The sequence below is a fragment of the Apteryx mantelli genome, unplaced genomic scaffold, assembly GCF_036417845.1.
Source record: "Apteryx mantelli isolate bAptMan1 unplaced genomic scaffold, bAptMan1.hap1 HAP1_SCAFFOLD_40, whole genome shotgun sequence".
Lineage (NCBI taxonomy): Eukaryota > Metazoa > Chordata > Aves > Apterygiformes > Apterygidae > Apteryx > Apteryx mantelli.
The window spans coordinates 61,367-78,525 of NW_027118755.1; the positions used below are offsets into that span (position 1 = coordinate 61,367).

Below are 17,159 nucleotides of genomic sequence, written 5' to 3' on the forward strand. Positions count from 1 at the left end.
TATGATGCGTTCACTCCCGCGTGATCTGCCGCATAGAGCACCCGTGGGACTGCATACCTTTTCAAGATTTCTACCCTCTGCAGTGGTTTTAATGGGGCTGCCCCGATGTTCTTCACCCAAGTGTCAAGTTTCTCTTTCAGCTCTGGTTTCGAGAGTCCAACCCACGGGTCTACTCCGAGGCCCAAGTACTTCTTGGAGCTGCCGGGCTCAATTAGATGGAGTTGAGCCCCTTCGATTTCCCACGGGTCACAGTTGTTAACAGTATAAGAGTCTTTTGTGGGCCTTATTAAAAACCTGTGGCATCATTTTCCAGCTTGCACCTTCAGCCCTGTAGCGAGACAAAACTCCTCCACCACCTGCAAACTCTTCTGCATGACCTCCCACAAGTCACCCAGCAGGACCAGATCATCTGCGAATGCCAATGATGATACCAAGCTGCTACCATATTTAAACCCTTCCTTGATCTCTTCCAACTTAACATAACAATGTATCTACTGCTAGGTTGAGCAACAGTGGGGACATTGGATCGCCTTGCTTCATCCCGGTGAGGATCTTAACCTTCTCCGAGCAGGTTTCCCCTACCTCAAGCCTCGTCGCACAGTCAGCGATGATGTCAATTATATGATCATCAAGGCCCTTCTGTCGGAGGACCTCCAGGATGTGATGATGATTGACCGAATCAAAGGTTTTCGCCAGGTCCGCAAAGACAACCACCAGCGTCTTGTGATCTTTCTTGGCGTGCCTGATGAGCACTTGCAGGAGCTTTAAATTTTCTGCACAGCCTGGGGCAGCAATAAACCCTCTTTGGCGGCTGTTAATTGGACAGGCTCGCCGCAGCAGTGCTGTTGAGATCCGTGAGAACAGTCTTAAGATTACGACCCGATGGTAATAGGCCGCCAATTATTCATGTCCTCGATCTTACTCGGATCCGCGGATTTTGGTATTAAAGTTGTTCTACATTCTTTGATCCCATCTGGGATCCTTCCAGCCAGCAGCCATAGGTTGAACAATTCAGCCAATTGGCTCCCCTGAGGGTCCTTTTTAATAATGTCCCTCAGGAAGAGACCATCTGGTCCGGGTGCGGAGTTCTTATTCATTTCCGCGATGTTCTTCATGACCTCCTTTGAGGAGATCATTTCTTTGAATGCAGAGTTTTCCGCTATTCCAGCACTCCGGAAAGCACCCAAGCCAGGAAATGGGGATCCCTCTTCCCATTTCCTCTGAAACGAGCCATATAGCTCGCTCATTGGAAGGGGGCACTGCAGTGCCTCGATGTTATCCAGAATGATACCAGCGAGCTTCTTGCGATCTATCTCAAAGAGCCGCTGGTATCGCAGGTATAATCCCCTTCTCACTGCCCTGTTCTTTATCCATCTCCTTTCCTTCTTCACAGGTGCGGGTTTTACTTGGTGCTTTCTTCTTTGTTTCAATTTTGTTGCGGCGATCTGCCCCGCCAGCTGTGTCAGCCACTCTTCTGCCGACACTTCGATGATTCTCCGGGCCTCCTCTCCATCCTCTACGATCCTCTTGTATGCAACCATTTGGCTTGTTGGTAAGGAACCTGCTCGTATCCTTTCTGTTATAATCTTTCTATATTCCATTCTTATCCTCGCATTCCTTTCCTTCTCTGCCGGGGGCTCCCCACCGCGCTCTATTGCTGCTCTTCTTGGCGGTGCCGCAGTCTTGGCACTAGCCGCAAGCTGCCGTCTTTTGTCACTGATCTGCTTCGCCGTTTTTGTGGGCAAATGCTCCCTGATCGCTTTGTTGACGAAGCGCTCGGTCTTAAACTTCTCTTCCAATTTTAGCAGTAGAGCCGTCTCTTCCTCTGTCCAGCAGCTCTTGTGCATTCCTCGCAGGCTCTTTTCCTTCGGTCGAGTTGCTTCAATCCGCTCCAGATTTCTAGTTAGTGGGTGCATAAGTCTTTTATGCTGTGATATGCCGCTCTTGGTTTTAAATTTTCGATTACATTCCCCACAGTGCCAAATTCCAGGTTCCTCCGGGGCTTCTTCCTGATTCTGAGTATCTGGAGCTCCCTGGCATTTCGGGAAGTGGCAGGCAATACTGTGGTGTTTGATATTTGTCCTCCCACAATGGAAACACTGAAAGAGGATTCGTTGCCGACCGTGGGCTCTCTTGAGATGACTGATTAGAGCCGCAACTTTCCCCATCCTGATACCACAGCAAGGACATGCTGGATGTTGATCTGCGATCTTCACGACTGGTGTTCCCACATCAGTCATTTCCCCCCATTGCATCAAGGATGGGATTTATAGTATTTATTGGTAGAATTGCAGGGCCGGAGGGAGTTCTTGGTTCCATGTCTATCACATCTTCCTCTGGCGCTTTTTCAGCCCCGATCATTGGTGTTGATTCAACAGGTTCCAAGGCCTCATAAACCTCTGGCAGTTCTTTAGTGCAATTCAAGGTCGGGTTGGGACAAGTCCCTTCCCAACCAGTCACGTCCGAGTTATAAAAGGTCAAATTCTGGGTTAGGTGGACCACCTCCTCTGGTGTTATTCTCGCAGGGCATGCCCTTGCCATTTCCTGGAGGATTTCCCCTGTCTGGGTGGCCACTGAGACATAGTTCACAACCGAAAATTTTATCAGGTTGTCCAGCATGACTGCAGGGGTTCGGGATATCACCAGATGAACCAGCCCCCAAGTTCACCTGATATGCCTTATGTTAGCCCTCAGGCCAAGGGCTTTGGACTCACGACTATTTTACTAGTTCTTGGTCGAATAAATTTTGATTAACCTGAAATTACTATTGAGTGGTCGGTGACTCCAGTCGATAGGGAGGAAGTAACTATAGCACCGAATAACACACTGGGGCAGAGGTCAACTCAGTTACCCACGAATGGGCATCCAGCGGGACCACGAGGAGGTGTGACCTCTGCAGCTAAGCCCAGTTAGTAACTGTGGCCCCCTTTTTTTTTTTTTTTTGGCTATTATTGAACCATGAAATATTTCATGGCACCTTTTCCGGGTTGGGATTGGTAGGCAGCCCGTCCGCCCGAGTCAAATTTCGGTGAGCGTCAGTTGGGGACCAGATCTCAAGTCCCAGCTATCCAGGCTCGACCACATGGGAGCCGGGCAAGAGCAAAATTCAGCGGTACAGAAGACAGAGCAAGCTCCAAGTCGTCTGTGTGAAGAATTTTACTGTTGCCTTCCGAAGAAGGACTTTGTATATACAAAGTCATAGTGTGTAAAGTCATATTATAGTTACACATCCTTGCCTTTGCTGGCAAAGATGTGAAGTATGTCCACAGAGGACAGGAGTGCCTTTTGTGAAAGGAGTCTCGCTGTCCTTTTTAAGCGGCTGGTCGAGAGTCCCAGGTCGGCAAGGAAGCTCTCATTGCCTTTGTACCACTTCCCTCTAGCGCCGATTGGAAATCCTACAAACTCCACATCTTCGGTGTTGGTCATCTCTTGCACTTGTTCTTTTAGATGTCAATATTTTCGGACTTTCTCTGCCGTGGCGTCGTCTAGAGATGATAGTCCACTTTCATAGCGAATAGTTACATCCACTACTTTGGCCCGATATTCCTTAACAAAGATCAAATCTGGCTTGAAGAGTTCATTGTTCTTATCTCTGAAGTTTGGTTCGTTATAAACTAACCACCCCAGTCTCTTGGCCTCCTCAGCCAGCATTCCGCATATGATGTTATGTCTGCGGATCCGGGCTTCTTGAACCACCGGGCAGTATCCGATTATGTGCGAACAAGTTTCCCATTCTAAAGGACAATGCCTGCACCCCTTTGGAACTCCTTCTCCCAGCCCACGCGCCAAATACTCACTCGTGGTGTAGACATTGGCCCGTAGCTGTATCGCTGTTAAAAGTTTTCTGTGGAGAATATTGCGATAGTGAACAAGCCAATCATTACTAATGTTATCATTTTCAAAGTTCTTTATACCGCGGCCTTGTGATCTAAGATTGGCCCAGTTTTCTAACTCTCTTTTTCTCCACTTACTAGGAATCGGATATATGGTTTTGGGTGATGACATTTCCCATTCAGATGAAGCCTCGCCGCCTCCCAGTGTCACCGGAATTGTCATCGGGGGTTCTTCTCCGATTGATGGGATTTTATCGGCCTTTCCTCCCGCGGCAATCCAGACTCTGTCATATTCTTTCTGGATCCCCTCTTCAAGAACGATAGATCTTGTGAGGTAATCGGAGGATTGGGCAACCTTTGCAATCGGCGAGCTTGTATGCTTGGGATTTGACTCGCCAGCCGTGCAATTCCTAACCTGCCATCGCTTGTGTTGGTATAAAGGATGGCGTCACATGTGCTGGGAGGTAAGTGAAGCCAGCTCTTCACTGCTGATCTAATTGTTAGGTCTAGGGCTTGGAGGTATGAGGCATTCACTCCAGCATGATCTGCCGCGTATATCACCCGTGGGATTGCATATCTTTTCAAGATTTCTACCTTCTGCATTGGTTTTAATGGGGCTGTCTCGATGTTTTTCACCCATGTGGCAAGCTTTTCCTTCAGCTCCGGCTTAGAGAGTCCAATCCATGGATCGACTCCCAGGCCCAAATATTTCTCGGAGCTGCCAGGCTCAATTAGATGGAGATGTGCTCCTTCAATTTCCCACGGGTCACAGTTGTTAACTGTATAAGAATCTTTTGTGGGCCTTATCATGAACCCGTGGCATTTCTTAGCTTGTACCTTCAGCCCTGTGGTATGACAAAATTCTTCTACCACCTGGATATTCTTCTTCATGCCTTCCCATGAGTCGCTGAGTAGGACCAGATCATCTGCAAATGCCAATGATGATATTGAGCTGTTACCATATTTAAATCCTTCTTTGGTCTCTTCCAGTTTACATAATAGTGGGTCTATTGCTAAATTGAATAGTAATGGGGACATCGGATCGCCTTGCTTTACCCTGGTGAGGATCTTAATCTTTTCAGAGCAGGTTTCTCCTATTTCAAGCCTGGTTGCACAGTTGTTATATGAATCAGCGATGATGTTCATTATATGTTCATCAACACCCTTCTGACTGAGGACCTTTAGGATATGGTGGTGGTTGACCGAGTCGAAAGCTTTCGCTAGGTCCACGAAGACGACAGCCGGCGTCTTGCGATCTTTCTTTGCGTGCTTAATTAGTACTTGCAGGAGCTTTAGATTTTCCGCACAGCCTGGGGCTGAGATAAACCCTCTTTGGCGGTTGTTAATTGGACAGGCTCGCCGCAGCCGTGCTGTTAGGATCCGTGAGAATAATCTTAAGATTACCGACCCGATGGTAATGGGCTGCCAGTTGTTGATGTCATCGATTTTATTTGGATCCGCGGATTTTGGAATTAAGATCGTTCTGCATTCTTTGATCCCATCAGGGATCCTTCCAGCTAGCAGCCATAGATTGAATAATTCAGCCAATTGGCTCCCCTGAGGGTCCTTTTTAATAACATCCCTCAGGGACAGGCCGTGTGGTCCGGGAGCGGAGTTCTTATTCATTTCTGTGATGTTTTTCATGACCTCTTTTGGAGAGATCATTTCTCTGAATGCAGTGTTTTCCGCAATTCCAGCACTTCGGAAAGCACCCAAGCCAGCAAATGGGGATCCCACTTCCCATTTCCTTTGAAACAAGCTATACAGCTCATTCATTGGAAGGGGGCACTTCAGTGCCTCGATGTTGTCCAGAATAATACCAACGAGCTTCTTTCGGTCTATTTCAAAAAGCCGTTGGTATCTAAGATATAGTCCCCTTCTCACCGCCCTGTTCTTCATCCATCTCCGTTCATTCTTCGCAGGTGCGGCTTTTGCTTGGTACTTTCTTCTTTGTTTTAGTTTTGTTGCGGCGATCTTTCCTGCCAGCTGTGATAGCCATTCTCCTGCTGACGCTTCGATGATTGTCTGTGCATCCTTGCTATCCTCTAGTATCTTCTTGTATGCAACCATATGGTTTTTCAATAAGGAACCTGCTTGTATTCTCTCTGATATAATCTTTCTATATTCCGTTTTTATCTTTGCATTCTTTACCTTCTCATCCAGGGGTTCCCCATCGCGCTCTATTGCTGCTCTTCTAGGCGGTGTCGCTGTCTTGACACTTGCCGCAAGCTGCCGTCTTTTATCACTGATCTGCTTCGCTGTTTTCGTGGGCAAATGCTCACCAATCAGTTTATTGACGAAGCGCTCGTTCTTAAACTTCATTTCCAATTCCAGCAGTAGAGCCGTCTCTTCTTCTGTCCAGCAGCTCTTATGCATTCCTCTCAGGCTCTTTTCCTTTGGTTGAGATGCTTCGATCCGCTCTAGATTCCTAGTTTGTGGGTGCATATGTCTTTTATGCTGAGATATGCCGCTCTTGGTTTTGAATATTCGCTTGCATTCCCCACATTGCCATGTTCCAGGTTCCTCCGGGGTTACTTCCTGATTCTGTGTGTCAGTAGCTCCTTGGCATTTTGGGACGTGGCAGGCAATACTATGATGTTTGATATTTGTTCTCCCACAACGGGAACACTGGAAGAGGATTCTTCGCCTACCATGGGCTCTCTTCAGATGGTTGACTAGCGCCGCCGTTTTTCCCATCCTGATACCACAGCAAGGACAAGCTGGATGTTGCATAGGGATCTTCACGATTGGTGTTCCCACATCAGTCGTTTCTCCCGTTGTATCAGGGGTTGGATTTTCAGTATTTATTTGTGGAATTGCTGGGCCAGAGGGAGTTCTTGGTTCCCTGTCTATCTCATCTTCCTCTGGTGCTTTTACAACCCCGATCATTGGTGATGATTCGACAGGTTTCAAGGCCTCATAGACCTCTGGCAGTTCTTCAATGCAATTAAAGACAGTCACAGTTACTCCCGCCATTTACCCGCGCTTCATGGAATTTCTTCCCTTTGACCTTCAGAGCACTGGGCAGAAATCACATCGCGTCAACACCCGCTGTGGGCCTTCGCGATGCTTTGTTTTAATTAAACAGATTCCCTTGGTCTGCACCAGTTCTAAGTCGGCTGCTAGGCGCCAGCTGAGGCAGGGCGCTGGCCCGGGGACCCCGGTGTTAGAGAATATTGAACTGAAGCTGTCTAGAATTAATTGCTTAGCATGACTTGCTTAGCATTAGTAGCTAAATTTGCTGAAGCCTTAGGCCTCAGGCTGTGAACTTGCTGTGAACTTTTACCTAGATAAGTAAAAGGGGGCCCCAGAGCCAGTTCAAGCTGGAGAGATAAAGAAGTTACACTGACAGCAGGAGTAGCCAACCTTGAAGATAAGCAGCAGCCTTCCTAGGGACAATGGAGGGGCCCAGTGAAGAAGGGGAAGACCCCAGACCTAACTATTACTATTGGTCCAAACTATCGCTTAAGGGGTGGGGAATTTAGATTGTAAGGGTCTAATTGCCCAGGGATTTCTTTGTTCGGGGTCCTTCTTTGGAGGCACCCAGCTCGAGCTGTAATTACTGCACGTGTATCATTAAATTTTATTTTTCTTCAATCTGACTTCGAACTTCTGCCTCAGCAGGAACCTAGGGTCGGACCCTGTTATGGAGGCCGGTGAGCCTGATTTTCCATAACACCCGGCTCCCCCCCCATCGCCGGCAGCCACGCGTGCGCAGGGGCACCCCCAGCCCCCGCTGACGGGTGGGGGGGGGCAGCAGCGGCTGCTGGGGCTCAGGGAGGAGGGAGGGAGGGGGCGGGCGGTGCCCGCTGCAGCTGGGGCGATCCATGGGAAGGGCCCGGCGCGCATCCAAAGTCGCCGCCGCTGCCCCGCGCCCGCCCGGGGGACAGGTGGGGCTCACGGCGCCTCGTCCAGCCCTTTTGGATTGCTTGGAGAGCTTCTTCCTCTCCCTGGCTTCTTGCATGCTTTGTTTGCTTAGGTCGGTTTTTGCTTGCTCCTTTTTGGTGTCGTGTTGTTTTTTGTTTTGTTGTTGTTTCTTTCCTTGTTTGTGTTTTTTTTTTTTTTTTAATGGGTGTTAGAGGAATGCAGGGCCAGGCCACCCAGCCCCCCAGCACACCACCTGCCTAAAACTCCTAAAGTCACAAGGATCACGAGACCTCATTCTTACGGTCCACAGTTGTACTGAAGAGCAAGAATAAGCAAGCTTCTGGCTTCCCTCAGCTTGCCTTAGGACATCCATGTTACTGGTTGACAGCTGTACCACCCCATTCACTGGTGCCCCGGCCACAGCATGGGCTGCATTTCCACAGGGCCTCCTGCTTCCTCTGCACCTCCTATGTCTCTTTGCAGTGGCAAACTAGAGTCAAGCTCAACAGGCTCGCTCTTCTTTCCTTGCTGATTCCACCAGGCCTTTTCCCCTAGTCAGGGATTAGCTGGAGACAACCAAGGCCCTGAGTGCACTAAGAGGCCTTCACTGGAAGCCTTCATTGCTCTGACCAGCCTCATCTGGGGCCTCCACCCACCCACTCTGCTCAGGGGCTCTATTAAGGCTCGGCACATCACAGGCTTGCAGGTTGTGTTGACTTCCCCTGTGCCCAGAGCATCTTTGCTCCCCAGCTCACTGAACCCTTTCATGAGCACTAAGCAAGGGTAAGGGGGCTCATCAGTCCAGTGACCCTAATGCTCCCTGCTTCCTCAGAGCCCTTCCCAACACATATCAGCTGCTCAGCTGTCATCTCCTGGCTCTCCAGGATGGCCCTAGACTGGGTTACTCCCTTCATGCAGCAGAAGAACCTTATTCTGCAGACCCTGAGGACCTCTTTGTGGCTTGTCAGTGTGCAGCTGTGGCTGAGCTAACCTTGCTGGAGCTCTGGCAGGGGACTCACTCAGCTGCTGACTGACACTACAAGTGAGGAAGTTGGCTGGGACAGCAGGGTGGGAAGAATGGCCAGGGAGGATCCTCCCCAGAGCCTGAGGCAGCTCTCAGACCTGCCTCTCTCTGTGGACAGCCACCTCATGGAATGCCTGAGAGTGCAGTGGGACCCTTGGGGGAGCCCAGCCATGCTTTTCCTCACCTCCTCCCCCTTAGCACTCCTTACTGCACCAGCAAATCTCCTGCTCTCTCCTGCTCCTACTGATGCCAAGGGAGGATGGTTGCAGGTGTACGCCCTAGAGCCTCACCTCACCCCACCCCTTATCATTGCCCTCCCTCATGGGCACACAATCCAAACCACTGCTTTGGTGGACTTGGGGGTTTGCCACACTCTTGTGGCCTCTGAATTTGTCCAGAGTGCCCACAGCCTCACCCAGCCATAGCTGATCCCAAATATGGTCAGTGCAGTAGATAGGATGAGTCCCCGAGGGGTGGGGGGGGTGGGGAGGGGACCGTTGCCCATGAATCCATTCTTCTGACCACAACTACGACACCTGGACATTCTGAGATGGTAGTCCTTCCCCATCTGGCATACAGCCTTCTCTCCAGTCATCTTCAGCTTGCCCTGGTTACAGAAGCACAACCATAGACTTTACAGAAAATGGGAATCCTTTCACTTCCCTGCAGGCAGACATTACTCAAAGGCCTGTATATTTGGGATTGGACTTGCCAGCTGCGCAACCCCCAAGGTACCATCCCTAGCACTGGCATAAAAGGAGCCACAAGTGCTGGAAGGTAAGTGAAACCAGTTCTTCACTGCTGTTCTTATGGCCAAGTCAAGGGAAAGGAACTATATGGCCTTTGTATCAAAGTGATCCATTGAAGACACCAGTTGAGGGATCATGCATTTAAAATCTCCACCTTCTGTGGTGGTTTCCATGCCCCCTCCCCCCTCCCTTCCCCTCTTCATATTTACCAGCCAGGAGTGAAGTTTCTCTTGCAACTCCAATTTAGATAGGTCAACCCAAGGGTTCACCCAGAGGCCCAAATGCTTCTCGGAGTTGCCCAGTTCTATCATGTTCAGCTTCAAACTGCTCACTACCCATGGGTCACCATCACTGATAGTAGGCAAGTCTTTTGTGGTCCTAGTGTAAAACCCATGGAACTTTTCACCTTGCATCCTCAGCCCTGTTAGTTTACCGAGTTCCTCTACCACTCTGATGTTTCCTTGCATCCCATCCCAGGAGTCACTTAATAAAGCTAGATCATCTGTGAAGGCCAAAGTTGGAACCTTGTTGCTGTTGTGCCAAAACCCTCTTCCCAGCTCTTCTAATCAGTATGACAATGGGTCTATTAACAGATTGAACAGCACTGAGGCAATGGCATCTCTGTTTTACTCTGGTGAGGATCTTAATACCATCTGACTGACTTTCCTTCACCTCCAGCTGAGTCCAGCTGATGATGCCTATTCCATGTTCATCAACACCTTTCTGTTTCAGGGCCTGAGGAATATGCTGATGACTCACCAAGTCAAGAGCTTTCACTAGATCCATGAAGACAACTCTCAGAGGCTTGTATTCCCTTTTGGCATTTTTAATCAGTATCTGAAGCACCTTGAAATGTTCAAACACCTGGGGGCTGACATAAAGCCCCTTTGACAGCTGTTAATCAGAGATGCCTTTGTCAGCCCTGCTGTTAAGATTCTTAAAATAGCCTCACATTAATCAACCTGATGGTAATGGGTCATCAGTTCTTAATATCTAGATGTTCTACTGGGTCAGCAGATTTTGGCATTAACATAGTTCTGCATTCCTTGACCCCCTCTGGGATCTTGCTGGACACCAGCCAAAGATTATAGTTTTCTGCCAGCCTGATGCCTTGTGAGTCTTCTCTGATGAGATCCCTCAGACTTAGGCAGTCCAATACAGGTGCAGAGCTCTTATTCATTTCACAGAATCACAGAATGGTTGAGGTTGGAAGGGACCTCTGGAGATCATCTAGTCCAATCCCCCTGCTCAAGCAGGGTCACCATGCAGCATGTTACACAGGATCGCGTCGAGGTGGCTTTTGAATATCTCCAGAGAAGAAGACTCCACAACCTCTCGGGGCAACCTGTTCCAGTGCTCTGTCACCCTCACGGTCAAGAAGTTTTTCCTCATGTTCAGATGGAACTGTCTGTGCTTCGGTTTGTGCCTGTTGCCTCACATCCTGTCACTGGGCACCACTGACAAGAGTCTGGTCCCATCCTCTTGACACCCTCCCTTAAGATATTTGTACACATTAATAAGATCTCCTCTCAGCCTTCTCTTCTCCAGGCTAAACAGGCCCAGCTCTCTCAGTCTTTCCTCATAAGAGAGATGTTCCAGTCCCCTAATCATCTTCGTAGCCCTTCACTGGACTTGCTCCAGTAGTGCCACATCCCTCCTGCGCTGGGGAGCCCAGAACTGGAGACAGTACTGCAGGTGTGGCCTCAGCAGGGCTGAGGAGAGGAGGAGGATCCCCTCCCTCGACCTGCTGGCAACACTCTTCCTGATGCACCCCAGGATACCATTGGCCTTCTTGGCCACAAGGGCACATTTCTGGCTCATGCTTAACCTGGTGTCCACCAGCACTCCCAGGTCCTTCTCGGCAGAGCTGCTTTCCAGCAGGTCAATTCCCAACCTGAACTGGTGCATGGGGTTATTCCTCCCTCAGTGCAAGACTCTGCACTTGCCTTTGTTGAACTTCATGAGGTTCCTCTCTGTCCAGCTTAGGAACGTCGAGTCGAGTTCTGCCTGGATGTCTGACTCCTGCGTCCGACCCATGCCTCCAACAGCCTCCCATTAGTGACCCCTCCTCATGGTTCCCAGGGCTCCCCATGCAGCTTGTAGGGTAAGTAAGGCCTTTATTAAACCTATCCTGTTTAGCCCCTTATGAACCTTGAGTGTCTCTTTCCACCAGTATCCGACCCTCTCTTGCCTGCCTTGCGGTCACATTGTGATATCCAGGAAGCCTTAATGCAATCTCAGTGGATATGGATGCCCATATCAATGTAACAGCACTGATGTCCATGGAAGCATTCACAGGTGACTGGCAGGATGCTATTCCAGGCACTGAGGTCTTGTTGCACTGTGCCATTGTGAGAATGGAAAAACTTCACCATGTGAAGATGCTCCCTTACAGGCACTTATGTGCAGCAGGAGTCAGGGGCTGTAAACACCTTTGGCATCCTGAGGGCATTGATGGTTATCAAGCTGAATTACACTCAGGTGCTAGGACATCTGAAGCAACACTGCATTCCTACTTCTAGAGCTGATTTGAGTTTCTGAATCATTCTAAGAAGTTCCCGTTTGCCTTCATGCGTATCATATCCATTCGTACCACAGACTAGCAACAAGCGCCTGTATATAACTAAAATATTCACACATAAATGGTCTCATGTATGTTATCAGAGGTTGTATGCTAAAGTTTTGAATGAGAAACTACAGGAAATGCTTAGATATCACCAGAGTAATCCTAAAACCTTTTCATAGCCTTAAGCATCTTAGCTATCCTGTGCACAGAAGAGCCCTGAGAACAATGGTTCCAGTACAAGTGTTCAGGTAATGGACTGAATCATGGGTATGAGATCTTATATCAGCTTCATCTCTGAAGCATACATATTCTGAAAATGCTCCCTGAATGCATGTGTCTACTATTGCATTATCGGGTGCTATTTTAGGTATTTGAGGTCTTAAAAAAAGTCATCACAGTTTGTTATCTCCATCTTTAGAAGTTAAAAATACATAAATAAATAAATAAAATAAGGACTGTAAAGGGGGCAAAAGATGTTAAGTCAGAGACAGAGGTGAACTGTGTAGTTGTATCAGGTCCAATGAAGCCATGATACCTACTCAACCTATTATACTTGGGAATTTCAAAAGGATGTAACAAACTTGTTGGAAATTTTCCCTTTAAAACTGCTAGTCTTTCTGAGAAGTAGGTGTTGTAATCTTGCATATTTCTTTTTTTTTTTTTGGATTCTACACCTTCCTCGTGCTTATGAGAGCTTGCTGTACAAATAATCATTACCAATATTAACAGGATGTGGCTAGAAGAAGAGGAAAACTAACTGTTATTTTATCAGTGATCAGTTCAACTCCCCACAGCATCATTAGATTTCTGTGTCCCTGAGACGCTATGCCTTGATGTTTTCAGAACTGAAGTCCCATAAGATTCAGAGGCTTGATCCCAAGAGGAGTTATGAGAGAGACAGAAATTTTCCTTTGCTGGAAATAAATGTGATTGTTTCAGTGGCAGAGAGTACTGTATAAAGGTTTTCTGACTCCACTGAACAGCTCTTCAGAACTCATCCTCTTTGAAAGCAGTGTATTATCTGTGATCCACTATAGTACTATAGTTCTTTCAGCTTTGGGAGAGATGCAGTTTATTCAGCTAGGAATTGGAATGAAGAAACCATATTAGAGGACCCTTCGTTGATTTTAAAAAGGAAAACCTGCAGGATTTCAGAGCAGTCTTCATGTAAACATTAGGTAACCAACCTTCGCTCCTCCCTTCCTCCCTTCCTTCCTTCCTGCCTGCCTGCCTGTCTTTCTTCCTCATAATTTTCTTTTCTTGCTATTCTCAAACATGCCATTCCTCTCAGTGAGCTGGTACACAGGTGGCAGTTCCAGCATCAGTATTGACCGCATAGGTTACAACAGTTCCAGTATTTGTTGAAACAGCTGGGGTGGGAAATCAAGGAATTCTTTCATGTCCCTTTCCAGACTCAGTATCTGATCTCTTCCATTTATGAGGCAGCATCAGCTGATGATGCACCTTATGGACGAGGAGGCTGTGAAATGGATGCAGCAGCTCAGAACAGAAAGATAGGAAGTTACTGCTAAGTTATTCTCTCTTTCCCTGCAGGGATGGATAACCAGACAGAGGTGAGGAAGTTCATCCTCCTTGGCCTGACCAGCCTTCAAGGGCTACAGAAATTCCTGTTCATGCTGTTCTTACTGCTGTACCTGTTTAGCCTGCTGGGGAATATGGCAATCATGATTGTAGTGGCATGTGAACCCCGGCTACACACCCCCATGTACTTTTTCCTCTGCAACCTCTCCTGCCTAGATATTTTCTTCTCCACAGTTACCGTGCCCAAGATGCTGGCTGGGCTCCTCTCGGGGCACCAGGGCATTTCTTACACTGGCTGCCTAAGCCAGCTCCACTTCTTCTACTTCCTGGGCACCAGCGAAGCTTTCCTCCTGGCTGTCATGGCCTATGACCGCTTTGTGGCCATCTGCAACCCCCTGCGCTACACCCTGATCATGAGCCCATGGGCCTGCCTGCAGCTGGCTGTAGGCACTTGGACTACTGGCTTCCTTCATGCTCTGATGCACACAGTCATGACCTCCCGACTCCGTTTCTGTGGCCCCAACCACATCCAACACTACTCCTGCGACATCAAGCCTGTGGTGAAACTGGCCTGCAATAGCAGCCAGCTCAACGTGAACCTTCTCAACATCATCACAGGGAGTCTTGCGATAGCCCCCTTTGTCTTCATACTCTTTTCTTACCTATACATTTTTTCCTTCCTCCGGCTGAAAGTCCAGTCCAAGGAGGGCAGGAAGAAAGCCTTCTCCACTTGCATCTCCCATCTCACAGTAGTGGCCTTACTCTATGTCCCTGTTATTTTTAACTATGTGCCACCTTCCTCAGGGAGTTCAGCCAGCTGGACAATGATAGCCACGCTTATGTGTAATGTTGTCACACCAGTCCTCAATCCTTTGATCTACACCCTGAGGAACGTGGAGGTGAAGCGTGCCCTAAAGAGAAGACTTTTCTCCAGAGAGTTACTAGCACAGAAAATGTTCTGCCTTGCAGCTTGTGTGGGGTAGTAGGCAATGGACAATGCAATGAGAGGAGCTTTTGGCTCAAGACTGTGTTGTGCAGAAATCTGCTTTTCACTGCCAACAGCCTGGGTCCCTTCAGAAATACCCTACATACTGGATATGGTCTCATCTCTCCTATCTTGGGCATTAGCAGTGCTAAAAGATGAACATATGTTGGTGGAATAGCCATTCCCATTCATCTAGCTGGAAAAGAGAAGCAGCTCCAGAGAGTGGTACTTGAATAAAAACACCTTTATTCGAGTGATTTACCTGCAAAGTCACTTGATTTTTCTTTTTTTTTCTTTTTCTTTTCAGCAGCTGAATCCCACCCCCAGTCAGAGCTGTCAAGAGAAGTGAAGGCATGATTCATCTTATCCTAAAGCCGATAGACGGGGGGGGGGATTCATTTCTTTCCATGGGATTCAGTTGGCCACATACAGACGTGTATGTCATGCCACTTGAAATACTCTGGGTATCTCAGCTGGTGTCTCTCTGCTGCTCCAGAAAGGCATAGGTCTCTCATAGGTGCTATGCCAGATCTACCAGCCCTGTATGGATGTCAGATGTCCTAGGGCCTCTAAGATGGTACTAGACACCTTTGCTTAGGCAACTTCATTTGCCAATAACTCACATAATACATTGTGTCTCTTAATATGGATGTTCTGTACAGCAGGGCAATAATACGGGAACAATCTTTGCTCTCCACCAAACAATGCCTGCTGATCTCTTTTAGGGTCTCCCCTGTTCCTCTAGCCAGGAATTCCCTGGTAGCATTTACACTGGCTCATAGTTGCAACACAGTTAGAAGCTTCCTGTGGGGAACGCCTCTATAACTTTACTGCCCAGCATTACTGAGAGTGTCATTTCCAAAGCTTGAAATACCACAACCTGGACAATGTAGCTTGGTCCATTTCACAAATTCCTCCTTCCTCCAATTCTGTAGACTTGGAAAGATAACTTCTGGAGAGGGATCTCCCATTCTAAGACCCCCTCGCCCTCTTCATGTGTGACTGGAATCACTTTGATCACTGTTTTATCTAAAACTGATGGTCTCCCATGTTTGCTACACTCAGCTGCCACCCACAGTCTCTTAGAATCTTTATCAGTACCTTCCTTTAGCTCTACAGCTCAGATAATGCTATATTGGGAGTGGGTAATTCTAGGCAGCCTACCAGCCTGCACATCTGGGATCAAACCAGCCAGCCGAGTGATCCCCAAGCCACTGTCTTTAGTATTTGGGTAGAACATAGACTCACAGGTACAGGCAGGAAGATGTAACCAGCCTTTAGCTGCTGACTGAATACTCAAGTCAAGCCTGTGGAGGTACACCATGGTCCATGAGACAGATTGACTTTGTGATTGTTTAACCCTTCAAGATATTGACCTTCTGCAGTGGTTTTAATGGTGCCTTTCCAATCCACCTTAACCAGGACTCAAGTTTTTTCTTGCAGCTCGAGGCTTCATATCCCATTTGTGAGTGCTGTAAGATCTAGGTGGAGAGACAAGGGTGAGGGGATTGGGCCCAGAAACCGGAGTCAGACCTCAGGTGGTAATGGCTCTTGTGTCTGTGGTGCCAGTAACTGGGGCAAGAGAGGGTCCTAGCATCAGTCACCGGAGCAGGACCATGGGTTGTTGGGCCAGTGTACTTGAAAATCAGCTACTGTGGAGGGCCAGGGTGAGTGGAGTGAGGGTCTCGGTGTCAGCAGCTGGAGTGGGGATCACAGGTCATAGTGCCCATGTACCTTGGCAATAGCTGCAGGGGGAGGGGGACAGAGTGCTTGTATTTTCCCTTAATCTGCTCTGTGTGTGTGTGTGTGTGTGTGTCTGGGATACACACTCAGCCTCACTACTGGTTGAATTTGCAAAGAGGAGAGCAGCAGCTGTGCTTGTGATGGAGAAGCCTCCCCTCAGTGCACCAGGCTGGGCTCCAGTGCCCTGAAAGGAATCCTTGGATCCCAGAGCCCTCTGGAGGCAGCATCTTTATAACATCCCGCAACAAAATTACAATTTTGTAAGGGGGTGGGGCACAGAAAGTTGACTTTTGCATTGGAGATACCATTATGTCAATCAGATACCATTATGTCAATATCTAAAGAACCACATGGCCAAGACAGTTACTACTTGAAGCAGCATTGTTCACTCATGCAAGCTTCATAATAAAATCCTTTGCCTATTTGCTAATCCTAATCACAAAGACCTTGCCAACAGGCAATAAGATTTTGCACCCAGTAGAAGACTAAAAAATATAATTCTGAGCCAAAAACATTGATTTTTTTGTTCTCCACTCAGGAAACTGGCCAGCGTCTTGGGCGTGACAGTGGAACATTGGCAGATTTCCCAAGCAGAAGTACATGGGTTATGAAAGTGCTAATCAGCCACAAACAGCAAAATGATGAGGATGTTCCCAGACATGGTCACAATGTAAATCATGAGGAAGACTAGAAAGAGTGGTATTGACATTTGTAAAGGTTTCCAAATGCCAGTAGGATGATTTTCCTGACCTGTTTATAATGTCCTCATTCATTTTTTGTTACGAATTGCACCAAGAAAAATGAATAACAGATTAAAAACCAGGAAAAAAGCCTTAATGGGAGCAGTTCT

The 17,159-nt window shown here is 48.0% G+C and overlaps 1 protein-coding gene and 1 long non-coding RNA gene across 2 annotated transcripts; both read left to right on the forward strand.

Annotated features, from left to right (window-relative positions):
* Window positions 1-1,452: 1,452 nt before the first annotated feature.
* On the forward strand, window positions 1,453-16,950 carry LOC136996525 (uncharacterized). The gene is made up of 3 exons (XR_010887572.1): window positions 1,453-1,552; window positions 11,455-11,577; window positions 16,848-16,950. It is a non-coding gene; the product is annotated as an uncharacterized lncRNA (long non-coding RNA).
* LOC136996487 (olfactory receptor 12D1-like) lies at window positions 13,596-14,501 on the forward strand (the record flags this gene model as incomplete). The annotated part of the gene is made up of 1 exon (XM_067317409.1): window positions 13,596-14,501. A coding segment is annotated over exon 1 (906 nt), but the record flags the coding sequence as incomplete, so codon positions are not given.
* Window positions 16,951-17,159: the final 209 nt, after the last annotated feature.